Source organism: Salvia miltiorrhiza, chromosome 3 (genome assembly GCF_028751815.1).
Source record: "Salvia miltiorrhiza cultivar Shanhuang (shh) chromosome 3, IMPLAD_Smil_shh, whole genome shotgun sequence".
In the NCBI taxonomy this organism is placed as follows: Eukaryota; Viridiplantae; Streptophyta; class Magnoliopsida; order Lamiales; family Lamiaceae; genus Salvia; species Salvia miltiorrhiza.
In genome coordinates this window covers 63,401,770-63,415,867 of record NC_080389.1, presented here as the reverse complement: position 1 = coordinate 63,415,867, position 14,098 = coordinate 63,401,770, and the positions used below count along the sequence as shown (strand labels likewise).

General features: G+C 34.3%; 2 protein-coding genes across 3 annotated transcripts; both read left to right on the top strand.

The window, feature by feature from the left end:
• The first annotated feature begins 2,656 nt into the window (after positions 1–2,656).
• On the top strand, positions 2,657–6,060 carry LOC131015436 (protein SAWADEE HOMEODOMAIN HOMOLOG 1-like). Of its 2 annotated transcripts, none has more exons than XM_057943839.1 (9): positions 2,657–2,815; positions 3,604–3,689; positions 3,774–3,819; positions 3,909–4,044; positions 4,125–4,188; positions 4,707–4,758; positions 4,979–5,122; positions 5,563–5,682; positions 5,762–6,060. In XM_057943839.1, exons 1-9 carry the CDS (start codon positions 2,762–2,764, stop codon positions 5,819–5,821), a joined length of 762 nt encoding a protein of 253 aa, XP_057799822.1. In that variant the 5' UTR covers positions 2,657–2,761; the 3' UTR covers positions 5,822–6,060. The 2 variants fall into 2 exon arrangements, with proteins under 2 accessions (XP_057799822.1, XP_057799824.1); XM_057943841.1 differs by having other exon boundaries at positions 2,659–2,815; positions 3,915–4,044.
• A 1,935-nt stretch (positions 6,061–7,995) lies between these two features.
• On the top strand, positions 7,996–12,842 carry LOC131015352 (casein kinase 1-like protein HD16). The gene is made up of 16 exons (XM_057943726.1): positions 7,996–8,619; positions 8,989–9,120; positions 9,199–9,272; positions 9,364–9,433; positions 9,532–9,587; positions 9,704–9,775; positions 10,294–10,388; positions 10,485–10,551; positions 10,649–10,778; positions 10,853–11,071; positions 11,178–11,320; positions 11,393–11,567; positions 11,686–11,776; positions 11,859–12,016; positions 12,106–12,294; positions 12,371–12,842. Exons 1-16 carry the CDS (start codon positions 8,533–8,535, stop codon positions 12,428–12,430), a joined length of 1,818 nt encoding a protein of 605 aa, XP_057799709.1. The 5' UTR covers positions 7,996–8,532; the 3' UTR covers positions 12,431–12,842.
• The last annotated feature ends 1,256 nt before the right edge of the window (positions 12,843–14,098 follow it).

The following is a 14,098-nucleotide window of genomic DNA, read 5'->3' as shown; positions in this document are numbered from 1 at the left end:
ACTATTAAAATCTTTTTCTTAACTCTAAAACTCTCAAACAATTTGACACACTAATTTTTTAAGCCGGCGCATATTACATCCAATGGATAATCGCAATTTTTTTCTCCGACTCTATCTAAAAAAATCAACCCTTTCTCTTTGATTTAATTTGTGTAATAATTTCCTCAAAAAAATTGTGTAATTTTTTTTTATTATTTGTTAACGTATGTAGCCGTGGTTTTCAATTTTTAACTTTAACTTGGGCGGCATGCCCAAATAAGGTATAGTCATTAATCATATGAGAAAGGGCTGCTAAGCTCGGTTGAGGCCTTGGGGGTGCTAAAATACACTAAACAATATTTGAATACATACATAATACTACTAAAAATGAATATAATTTGGGGGTACAATCGCCCCACTCTGTATCTGCCGATGATTTGGGGCCGACTGTCTTACTTTCAGATTCCATTTTGGCCATTCACGCGCTCCACAATACATACAAGAGCTCTGAATCTCTTAGTGACAATCTTTGGGAACTGTTTGAACATACTAGGAGGTTTGGTGATTGATTTTCGTCATATGAGGCGAACTGTGAAGGCAGTCGCCCAATAATTAGCTAGTCTAGCTATTACTTTTCAAAATTTAATGACCTGAAAGTCTGATTTCTCGTCATGACTTCTAGATATTTATTATTTCGATATTAATATACGGTATTTTTATTGCTTCAAAAAAAAAGATAATCAAATACAGTGAGCCACACATAGTCTATTTAGTTGAGAAACGATTCATAATATCAACGTAAAATTATATATTACTACACAAGTTTATTTTATATAAAAATAATTAATTATATTTGTCCTTAGATGCTTATAATATGGGCTTTGGATTCAAAAAAAAAAATAGATATAGGCATGAGGATTGTATAGTAAAATGGATTTCCAGTCATGTTTTTAGGCTAGAGACAATTTATAAACACAATTTTTTATGTACATTGGGATGTTTAGTGCAATCGATTTGGTTCAGTTTGGTTTGGTCGATCCGATTTTTTTAATTTTTTTACGATCCTTCTCAATTCATATGAAAAATATCGTTTGCATACATTAAAAGTGTTATTCACATGTATCATTTATTTTTACTAGTATAATTTATAATGTATCATTTTCTTATAATAGGTCATTTACTATACTCCAAATTAAAAAGAAAGTCGTGCATTTATGATTTTTCGTCAAAAGGAATGCCTGTATTTTTAAATATTATTTTTCCTCAAAAAAGTAGTCCAAATTAAAAATTATTTAAATTCTTTCCCCATTTTCTAAATTATTTCCAACTCTTTTAAAAAAAAAAAACTCACTTATCCATATACAAAGGATGTGTGTATATATAATGAATATATGTACTCCATTCATAATAGCACTACATAACTCCATAATAAAGGATACGTGTCTTGGCCAAACGGTAAGTGATTAATGTCCAAAATCTAAGATTCTGGGTTTGAGTCAACCGTTGTACAATTTTTAAATTTATTTATTTAATTTACTTGTGTAATTTATCAAAAAAAATAAATAAATCCAATAATAGCTCTACAATAAAATTTGTATATAATGAATTTTAGTTATCTGATATCACATTTACTTTCATCTAATAATCTCATAATTTTCAATAAATCTATCAATATACGTTTTTGTAATTGCATTTTGTAAAAGAAACAGAAAACAAATTGTACATATGTAAATACAAATAATAGTAAATTATAAAAAATTAAATTATTTTTAATTTTAGATAAATACGTAGTTCGGTGCATAGCGTAGGGGCACAATTAATTGTAATTTAAATGACAAATTATAGTAATAATCATTGCAAATTAAAAGAGTTTGTCAACGTGTTTTAGCAACATTTCAATTTTTTGATTTGTTATAATTTTTTATTTTTTTTACACGGGTTCGAACTTCAGATTCAAATTGATTAATAACTTTTGAGACACGTATTATCAATTTTATTATAAGATTTTGTCAATCTTATTAGCGAACGTTCAAATTATTACTTGAACTCTGCCATGCTAAACTCTCGAGTCACTTATCAATAAAATTTAAAATTTGCCATGCTAGTTTGAAAATGCCTTTTTAAGTATAAGAGCTATTAAGAAAAAGATAAATTACGAAGATTATGACGGCATGAATTTATTATGTGACGACATTTATGAGGTTATCGTGCATGTTAAGAAGAACGTGATTTTGAATTTTCATCATATTCAAAGAGATGTTAATCAAACTACTCATAGTTTCGTTAATTTTACTATTTTTTTAAGTAACTAGTAATGTAATGATTTAAAAATCGAATTAATCATTTATGAGTTATCATGCATTTCAAGAAGAACGTGATTTTGAATTTTCATCATGCTCGAAAAGATGCTAATCACATTACTTATAATTTCATTAATTTTGTTATTTTCTTTAATAATGTAATGATCTAAAAATCAAATTAATCATCTTATCTGGTAGATATTGCACGTGAGATTTGCATGCAATAAATAATTGTTCTTTTTTCCTTTGCAAGAGAGGGGAAATTAGCACCAATTCAACCTCGAAATATTAATATTCAAAAAAGGGAAAACCCTCGAAATATTAACAAAAATTGTTTTATTTACTTTTTCTATAAAAAAAAAGCGAAATTCCATTTAAATTTTATAGTTTTATGAAGAGAGCGGCTAATCTTGATGACTCTCTCTCCTGTCTCACACTCTCTCTCTAAAACAAGCTGTCAGTGTTGAGGTTTTAAGCGGCAAATGGACCTCAGGCCGAGGCTTCGACAATCCTTCTCCGGCTTCACGAAATTCGAGGTTTTTTTTTCTTCATATTATTCTCTGAAGTTATATGTGCTAAATAATTCGATCTATATCGCCCTCAATATTTACTTGCTACTCATGATCTTTGTTATCGATTGATCTTTTTTGTATAATTTTCTGAAGTCATCTGTTACCAATTGCATTGCTGAATGATTTAATTTTGTGGGTGCATGCATGATTGAAGAAAGGGGCTTTGAAGTTTTTTGATAGAGCACATAATTCATGCTTGGGTATTCGATTAGCCGAAATTATTTGTATTCTGAAAATGTTGAGATGAAAGGAAAGAAACTGGGATTCATTGGGATTCATTTGTATGATTATTTTCAATGAAAAAAAGGTAAATAGGTGTTTTACTTTTACAAGCACATTAGATACATTTTATTAACATACTCGAAAAGGAGGCTAGAATTTTGGGTTGTAAGGAATAAGGATAAGTTTAATTACATTTGATATTATTTTTCTGGTAGTTTAGATTTATTGGCTATTTTTTGTATATTGTAGTTGGATGGTTTTGAATCAAAACCATTTGATCCTGTATGAACAAATTAATAGTTGTATATTTTGACACAAATCAACTAAGTAATGGTGGTGATGAGCTAACTTAATTGTAATTTTATCTCAAATTTAGGTGTCAATGCCTTAACTTATTAGGGATGCTAGAATGCCTTCAAATTGTGCGATAAGGTTTGTTGAAGTATTGGAAGTTTTTTTTATGTTAAGTTATGCATTGTATGAGTAACTCAATCTCTTCCATGGGGAACTCATATTATGCCTTTGACCAGGTTCAAAAAATGGAGCGATTACTTGACGATTATAAAGAGCAAACTCTAGAAGACGAGTTCTGTAAGAAATTTGCAAGACTTCTCAAGTGAGTATTCGTTTAAAATTTTGCTTTAAGGAGTGCCTACTTCAGAAAAATGTGTGATGGTTCACAGCTTTTGCATTTATGCAGTCGTACGAGCGGTCGTGCTGGAAAACCAGCTGTAAAGTGGACTGAGGTTTTATCATTTCCTTTCCGTCTATCATAAGTTGATCTCTTAGACTTGAATGGAATGTTGTAACAGTTTTTTCATTCCCCAATATGAAGGTTCAGAGCTGGTTCCAGGAAAATCAACAGCGGGGCCTCTGTAGAGAGGCTTCGTTTGGTGAAGCTAAGAAGTTACCTGTTGCCCCAGAAACTCTCACTCAGAATAAAGCAACTGAAAATGCGAAGATGCCTGAGGGTTTTGTTGACAAAATTTCTCATATCATCTTAATGACTAGCTGACGCGTTATATCCTGGCTGACATTGTAATTATGGCAGGAGTCGAGGATGCAGATTTTTCTATGCTGGAGTTTGAAGCGAGGTCCTCGAAGGATGGAGCATGGTAGGCCTAAATTTAACATTCGACTGGTCTCTTTGTCCAATTCTGCATTTGAAGTTTATCTTCTCATTCGAATTGTTCATCAGTCATCTGCATCTTTGCATTTTATTAATTATGCCTTAGGTCGATTTAATGGAATAATAAAATCTTTCCATCAGCTATGCAAATAATTTTATGTTGAATATTTCTTGTTTGGTTCTTGAAAAGTATGGGGAATGCCTACGGGTTAATCACAGAATAACTACATGAATTCAGGAATGAAGGTCAGAATTTGTTGAATCTTCTATGTCACTACTGAATTTTCATGTCTCTTTATGATCTTATTTAAATGAAACAGAAAGTATCGATTTCATAGATTTCGAGCTAGATTTCCTTTCCTCAATACAATATCCGTTTAAAGTGAGAGAAAAAGAAGCAACATGTTTTCCTATTTTAGCTAAACACTAGATCTATACCTGCAATAGTTAATCACCTAGTTACTTGGGTCTTTATTTACCTTTTTCTTTGATGTTTTTTTACAGGTATGATGTTGATACATTTCTTTCCCACAGATTTCTCAGTTCCGGAGAAGCTGTGAGTAATTTTATTTTTACCTTGCAATGAATCATACCAGTCTTTTTCTTTAGATGGCTCCTGCTATAAATTTCTGAAGCTGATAGCAATCATTTGGTTACTCGTTTCTCTATTAATTTTGGCCTAGTCCTATTCTTCATCCTACAATGAATTTATCAGAGCGACAAATTATTTGTATGTATGTATCAACTCGAAGTGTGATATCTTTAATTAAATGCAGGAACTCCTTTTACGATATGTGGGTTTTGGAGCTGACGAAGATGAATGGGTGAATGCACGAGATTCTGTGAGGGTGCGGTCTGTTGCTTTGGAGCATACAGAATGCCAGACAGTAAAGGTTGGGGATCTAGTAGTGTGCTTCCAGGTATATTTTCTCCTCTATTTTGGGTCTAAATGCCGTCACTGTATTTGAGTTTTCTCTATCAGAAGTTATATCAGAGTCGGCAAGATCACAAATAGAATGTCCTTGGAAGGTTCGAGTGATACAGATAGAAATATAGAATAGAGGTACAGTGAGAAGTACGCAGACTTCAAACAGTTTACCTCGTTTTGTAATAAGATGCTAGGATGAATAACACGACTCAAATTTACCGGCAGCATACTTGTGAAAAACCATGGGGAAAATCTGGGATTGCTGATTTGTTCTATCAGAGTAGAAAACATACTACAGGATCACACGTAGTACAAATACATAGGTAAATATGCTGATAAACGCTATGTCTGTCGTGACCTATTAAAATCTGAACAAGTCATTTTCTGGTGATAGACGGCATGCACTCATATACATATATGTATTTGAATCAGGAGAGACAAGATCAAGCAAGATATTATGATGCTCATGTTCTCGAAATTCAAAGAAGATGGCATGATATAAGAGGTTGCAGATGTCTTTTCTTGATTAGATACGAACATGACAATGCAGAGGTGAATGCTTTCCACTTTTAGATAATAATCAACTCAAACTTTTGCCATGTGCCATCTGATATATGTATCCGTTTTATAGGAAAGGGTCCGTTTAAGGAGACTATGTCGCCGGCCTACCATAATGGCGAAGTTAAAGTAATATTAGCTGCCGTGAAGATGTGCTGTTTTATACACATCAAGGTTCAAAGGTTTGAGTCGTCGTGCAATCCACCGGTTTTCTTTTCTTTATTTGCTCGTTCTTGGCTCTACTGTCTATCGCGTCCTATGCTCGTATTAGTCCAAGTTGCTAACTATGAATATGATCTTTGCATTTGTGTACTGTAATTCTGGAAGAAAAAGAAAAAAAACGTAGTTTGAAACGTGCAAGATTTACCTTTATTGTGTACTTATTCGCTCTTCCAATTCAGATGCATAATGAAATTTGAATTTGGAAAAAACGTGTTGAAAATAATGTCCAAGAGAAATGCCCATATACCTAATCACGTTGATTGTTTTGCAACTTTGTATATCTGTTTAAACATTTGTGCAAATTTTAATTGTTATTTTTCACTTATTTTTCATAATTGAAAACACGATAGCTTTGTTTGGGAGGGGGGAATTGGGAAATCTAAAGAAAAGTTGTCTTTTTTAGATGTTAAAGAAGAAGAGCTTTTGAATAAGAGAATGTGAACATTCTTTTTCAATTTGAACATTCTTAATACTATAAAAAAATATTGGACCAAATACATTGATTATAATTTTTCTTGGCTTCACATCTGAAAAGCTATTCTATTTCTCTACGCGCAATAGTTATAATGTTATTTGTCTTGCGCAAAAAAAGTAGAAAAAAATCAAATCTAGAATGGCACATTTAATGCATTTTACCTTATTTTGCATTGTAATTAAGCGGAATTTTGTCCATTTAGGTCCATAACTAAGATAGATTAATTTAATTTTTTTTAAGGAAAGACGTTTATCATAACTCAAGAAATGTCAATAGTTATAATATTCCTAAGCCATCCATATTGATGGAAATTTAGCCTAGCGAACTGAGCTAGGCTATGAGCTGTTTTATTAATCGATCTTAACTTGTGGAAAATATTTATCGCGAGATTATTGCAAAATATCTCCAATATCATCAAGTAGAAGTTATTTTTCTTCCTTTGAGTTAGCTATAACAAGCACAATTTGGAGAGAGTGTGTATGTGAAAAATACTCATCACGAGCTTATTGTAAAATCTCAAACGAAGCTATGAGCTGCTTTATTAATCGATCTTAACTTGTGGAAAACATTTATCGCGAGATTATTGCAAAATATCTCCAATATCATCAGGTAGAAGTTATTTTTCTTCCTTTGAGTTAGCTATAACATGCACAGTTAGGAGAGTGTATAAGATTAGTTGAATCTTGAAAAGGAGAATGAACAATTAAAATTATTACATATCCAAGTTCAAGAAAATTATTTTATGAATGTTTTATCATTCATCACAATTTATTAGTAATTATTTTATTACAAATAACTAAGTTGGAGAGGAAAAAATATAGAACTATGCGATATATAAGGATATGGTTTGATAGTTTTTATTTTTCTTGTTCTAAATCGATCTATAAACACTATATAATTCAAGCACCAAAATAAGTTGATTCCTTACATAGTTACATCATTGCATACGAACGGTGAATTTTACCAATATATCTATTTGAATCAAACATAAAGCATATATATATATATATATATATACTATATTTAATTTTTTTGACTAAATCCAAATGATTTGAGGGCTAGAGATTTTGACCCTCACTGACGATTGAAGCTTCGAATGGAATTTTCAATGGGAGATGGCTTCGAATGGAATTTTTAATCCACCACTAAACAAAAATATAAAATACTCCCTCCGTCCCCAAAGCACGGGTTTTAAGGAAAAATGATAAAATGTATTGATAGTGGAGAAAAATATGTTATACTAGTATTGAGATTGTTGAAAAGGTGAAAAAGTAGAGTATAATTAGTATTGAGAGTGGTGAAAAAGTGAAAAGTAAGAATAAATAAAGTATTATTAGTTGTGGGATAGTTGTCCAAAAATGGAAAGAAAGAAAGAGAAACTTATTTGGGGACGTCCCAAAAAGAAAAAATAGGAACTTATTTTAGAGATGGAGGCAGTACTAATCTTCCCTCAAAAAAATAAATAACAAAATAGAATTCATGAAAACTCCATCAGCCACTGACATCTTGACACGTCACCTTCTCCCCACGAAATAATCCGCGCCCTAAAACAAAGCAATTGAATTCCACCGCGCCAAAAAAAAATAAAGAAAATAAATAAATAAATATCTTGGGTGATACAAAAACTACCATCCTCCACTATCTCACCTCCCACATCAAATTTACCTTTTTGATTTTAATTTCCCCCCAAATTTCTCAACCCTAATTTCCAAAAAGGTTCCTCTCTTTCAGATATCTATTTCAAACCATCTACTTGATAACTTTGATCTTCGATTTCCGATTGGTAGCTTGGTTCTCTGTTTCACTGAGATTTCTGACCCTGACGCCGCCGATCTGAGATTTTGATGAGATATAGCTCGGGAAATCTGCGACGGCGTTGATAGACGATCGCCGATAGTAAGAAATTCTGTAGAGGCACGCGCAGATGTCCCCGACCCGGCCCGGATAAGGAAATAACCCGACCCGGGGAAGAAATTGTACGGTTTTACAGGGGAATAGTGTATCGACAGCAGTAGGAAGGGTAAAGTATTTTGGTGGCGCCTATTGATGGTTGGGTGAGTGGAAATGTAGATGCTGTGCTCGTGGAGACAACTTTGTTGAAGACTGAGAATAGTAGTTGAGCAGCTGGAAGAATAGTAAGATAGAATATGGATGAGTTCGATAGCGGCGGCCCCGGCAGTGATAAAGGGTTGGAAGCTGAGGATGAGGGGAGCACTACTCCCCTTCCGGAAAAGGTTAGTGTTATATGTCTATATTTTTTTTTATGAAAAGAAAAAGTCCGGAGTTGTTTCCTCATATGCGGCATTTTATGAAACTTTGTTGCATCGATTTGATTTTGATGAGGTTGGGGAGGTTTTGCCTTTGAGCAGCGGCGGTGAGGGTTGGAAATGTGTTAAGAGGTTTGTGGGATGAAGGTGTAGTGTTAGGAATTACATATATTGTTTATATTGAAGTTCTAATTCTAATGTGTTAATTTGTGTAGTAGGGGACACGCCCCATCGAAAAATAAGTCTTACCTAAATCTTCCACCTAAATCTTCCATAGTTCAAACTTTTTCTGCTAAATTGCCTTGTGTTAATTAGCAAGTGATTTATCTTGAACAGGTCCAGGTTGGTGGTTCTCATCCATATCGGGTTGGGAGGAAACTGGGGAAAGGAGGATTTGGACAAGTGTATGTAGGTCGTCGAATCAACCCTCCAACCCCACATGAAAGAACAGGCCCAAGAGCTTTAGAGGTATATACTTCATCTACTGATTATTTTATATGCTGCAGGCATTTCTGTTTCAATGATACATTTTTTTAATTCTTGTAGGTTGCATTGAAATTTGAGCATCGCAATAGCAAAGGCTGTAATTATGGACCACCCTATGAGTGGCAAGTCTACAAGTGAGTATTACTTCTTTTCATTAGTTTGTTAAATTTTAGTATAAGCTTCTTTGAGAAATTTCATAATGAATAAATTCTTGGGTTTTCTTAGTGCACTTGGTGGAAGTCATGGCATACCACGTGTACACTACAAAGGACGTCAAAATGAATACTATATTATGGTATATGATCCCCAAATATCATATTTTTTTTTCCATATATATTATAAGTATTTTTCAATCTCTCTCCTTGGGTTGGTACTAACATTTTGTTCATTCAGGTTATGGATATACTTGGCCCTAGTCTGTGGGATGTCTGGAATAACAATTCCCACACGTTAGTGTCTTTCTCCAAGACTCCAAGAAATTAAGATTGTTTTTGTTTCTCCTACTTGTTTCGTTTTTTGATATATGAGATCTTGCTGCTATATCAAAATATCCTTTTTGTTGCAGAATGTCCATAGAAATGGTGGCATGTATTGCAATTGAAGCTATCTCCATTTTAGAGAAGTTGCACTCTAAAGGGTAAGTATTTCTAAGTGCCTTTATTCCTATTTTAATTTAATTTGGCTATGACCTTTTGATGAAACTCGTTTTCAGTAATCATGCAAGATTCCCAGGAATTGACTTGAGGCTTATGAAAGAAATGTTAATGTTCTAGGCATATATATACTAAGATACACATTACATAACTGCTACAATGATATATATTTCCTCTCTGCATTTGTTTCTTGTAGATGGCGAACATAATGTAAATAGCCATTTTAAGAGTGCTGAGATTCAGAACTCAGAAGCTTATTGAGATATCTTGATTTAAACCTAAGTTTTGTGATTATGGATCATGATTTGGGCCATACCAATGTGAACTAGTGTTTTCAGATGCTGATGGTTAATTGTCCATGTGATTTGTGGTATAGGGAAGTTTGGAACTTTAGGGAGTATATCAGTTGTACCAGTTTTCAGAGTGATCTAGAGACTAGCAAGAGTTTTCTCATGTGCTTTTGTTTGATTGTCTTACGTAATCTTGATTGCTATAAATGCAGATATGTGCACGGAGATGTAAAGCCAGAGAATTTTTTGCTTGGTCCACCTGGAACAGTGGATGAGAAAAAACTTTTCTTAGTGGATCTTGGACTGGGTATGGTTTCCTGCATGCTAAGCTTTTTATCTGTAAGAACTGGCTCGCTTTACAAATGTCACAGAAAAAATCCTTATTTGCCATTTTTATTTGCAGCAACCCGTTGGCGTGATAATTCTACTGGTCTTCATGTTGATTATGATCAACGCCCAGATGTGTTCAGGTGAAATATGATTTTATAGTTTCTTCTTGTCCCTGCATCTATATTGATATTTTATTCTGTTCATGGTTCTTACATCACAAGGACATTAATGTTGCAGAGGGACTGTCCGGTATGCTAGTGCACATGCCCATCTTGGAAGAACTGGTAGCCGCAGGGATGATCTAGAGTCCCTTGCTTACACACTCATTTTTCTTCTCAGAGGTCGGCTTCCTTGGCAAGGATTCCAGGTTAGCCACAGGTCTGGATCCATATTTTACTTTTCAGAAACATATACTTGACACTTATTTTATGGTCTATGTAGGGTGAGAATAAAGGCTTCCTTGTGTGCAAAAAGAAGATGTCGACCTCTCCAGAATCTCTTTGTAGCTTCTGTCCTGCACCATTTAGGCAGTTTGTGGAGTATGTTGTTAACCTAAAGTTTGATGAGCAGCCTAGTTACGCAAAATATATAGCCCTCTTTGATGGAATAGTTGGTCCAAATCCTGATATCAGGCCAATAAAAACTGAAGGTGCTCAAAAGGTATTCTTTGAATAGTCTGGTGCATGACTTAGGCTTGTTTCCTGAGCTTGAAACTTTATGGAAGTTATGGTCTTTTTTCTTAAAACCTATTTGCCACATTTTGAAGCTTGTATATCAAGTCGGACACAAAAGGGGACGGCTTATGATGGACGATGATGATGATGAACAGCCAAAGAAAAAGATTCGTATGGGAATACCTGCAACACAATGGATAAGCATATACAATGCTCGACGACCAATGAAGCAAAGGTATCATGGTTTAACTGTTTACTGCTAGGTTTTCAGAACAATGATGGCTCCACCTTGAATCTCTTCTTGTAGATATCACTACAATGTTGCGGATGTGAGATTTTCTCAGCATGTTGATAAAGGGAATGAGGATGGACTATTTATCAGCTGTGTGGGATCATGTTCAAACCTCTGGGCCTTAATTATGGATGCAGGGACTGGCTTTAGTCATCAAGTTTATAAGCTGTCACCTCAATTCCTTCACAAGGTTTTTCCCCACATCCGAATTTTTTTTAGAAACAAAAGTTTGCTTATTTATGATTTTGGTGTTTTGTATATAGTTATTGGTCCGATGTAATTGATTGTTTTTCTCGAATTAATTGCAGGAATGGATTATGGAACAATGGGAGAAAAACTATTATATCAGTGCGATTTCTGGGGCTAATAATGGGAGCTCATTGATAGTTATGTCTAAGGGTTAGTTCTGTAGTACAATATATGAAATCTTATTTTGATTGCATGGATGATCTTATAATGACTTCAACTTAAAAAAACACAGGTACCCATTATCTGCAGCAATCATATAAAGTTAGCGAATCTTTTCCTTTTAAGTGGATCACCAAGAAATGGAGAGAGGGTTTCTATGTTACCTCAATGGCTACTGCAGGAACTAGATGGGCAATCGTTATGTCTCGTGGGGCTGGGTTTTCGGATCAAGTATGTTGAATCATTATTACTTTCAGATTGTGGCCTGTTTTAGCTGACCTGACCCAAAGTAATGAATATCATTCTTGTACTTGATTCAGGTTGTGGAATTAGACTTTCATTATCCAAGTGAAGGTATTCATAAGAGGTGGGATGCTGGCTACCGTATCACATCAACTGCCGCAACATGGGATCAAGCGGCTCTTGTTCTTAGTGTTCCTAGAAGGAAACCTGTAGACGAAACACAGGAGACTCTTCGAACTTCTGTTTTTCCGAGCACACATGTTAAGGTTGGCTTCCCTATATTTCTTCCATTGTTGTGTCTGCTCTCTCCTTCTTGGTTCTTAGAGTGTTTATTATATGCAGGAGAAATGGGCCAAAAATCTATACATTGCGTCTGTCTGCTATGGGAGAACTGTATCCTGAGGCGTCAGTATTTTGCTGGAATATTGACTTAAAGCGGACTGTCAGCTACTCATTGGGTTATGAACAAATTCAGTTTTTGTCTCCATTGGAGAACCAGGATCCCATTTTCTCCTGCTGCTCAGATCTTGTTGCAGCTACTGGGAGCTTGATGTATGCTTACTCTGACCATCAACGTATAATATTATATGTAAAAACCTGTGCACTGTACTGCAGCTGCGTCTACATTACTTAGGTGTTTTAGATCCCCTGTGTTCCTGTTTCCACACTGATTAAAGTTTGTATAGCATTGGACAGTAGTTACTTGAAAGCATAGTGCACAGGCCATATTTCGTTGCTGGTGGTACTACGGTACATGGCTTCAGATTTTGCAATGTGGCTGGATTCTTTAAATTAAATTCCCCTTTTACCTTCAGTCTTCATTTCTGTGCTGTATTTTTATTTGCTGAGCCGGCCCAAAGGATTCTGAGGAATGGGATTTGGGATCTGGAGTTGGTTACTTATCTGAATGATAACTTAAGATTCTATAATAATTTGTGGGGGCCTTTTGTGTTGTATCCTTTCCTTACTTGAATACATCACTACTCACAGGAATTGATGACATCTATAGTTTGGCAAATGAGATCTGCTGTCTGTTGCTAATAATTCTTTTTGCTAACCGACTTTTTATCTATGTTGCATTGGCACATTGACAAAAAGGAGATTTATGAGTTGCATCAACAACTTCCTGACCTCCGAAGCTACAGCTCGTTGCCCCTGCATTTCTTCTACTAACTTTGGCTTCTTGTAATTTGTATGATCCACTCTTCTATTAGGCTGCTGGCAGGCTCCTGTTCAAAACTCCCCCGCTGATCTGGTCAGTTTGGTATTATGTTATCGTTCACACGGTTAAAATTCATTTTTGCTATGTTCATGTGATGACTTTGGATTCCAGACGGCAAAAGGTAAGGATGTTTAGACCCTATTTCTGGAGAATGCCGTCTGTTGTGGCCTAATCTCTGTAGTGTTTACTGTGGTTGCCTGGTGATAACTCAAGAATATTCATTATTCATGGGTTGGAATGTCTATCTATCTATCTATCTATTGATCATTTGCATTTATGTAATATCTTTTCTAGGGTATGGTGATCTGTAATCTTATGCTATTGGTTTCATATTGCTAAGGTTGGTGGTGTGAATTTTGGTTTGTCTTCAGTTTTGCCATTGATTCTCATTCACTACCAACTGTGTTCATTACTTTTCATTGTTTTTTCAGATCATTCTAGCAATTCTTTTTCGTAGTGAGATAGCAGCTATACCTTGAGAGCATGCTGCTGTTGGAGTTATCAGCGGCGTTCTCATGCTATAAACCAATTTACGGTATAAAGCATTTTATGAATATCTTGCTGTTGTAAATTATGTTTATTGTTTATTTATTTATTTTAAAAATTTAAATTATGTGAAAATGTAATAATGTCAAAATATCATTATTATTTAGAGTGGATTTTTAAAATGGCCACTTTCATATTGTAAAATTAAAAATTGTCCACTAAGATAAAAATATTAAAAAATAGCCACTGTTACCAAAATGTTCTTCCACATTAAAAATTAAAAAAATGGCCACTTTACATCACCCCTTTAAAAAATCCCGCAATTCACAACCAGTCGAATTCACAATCAGAATTTTTTGTTT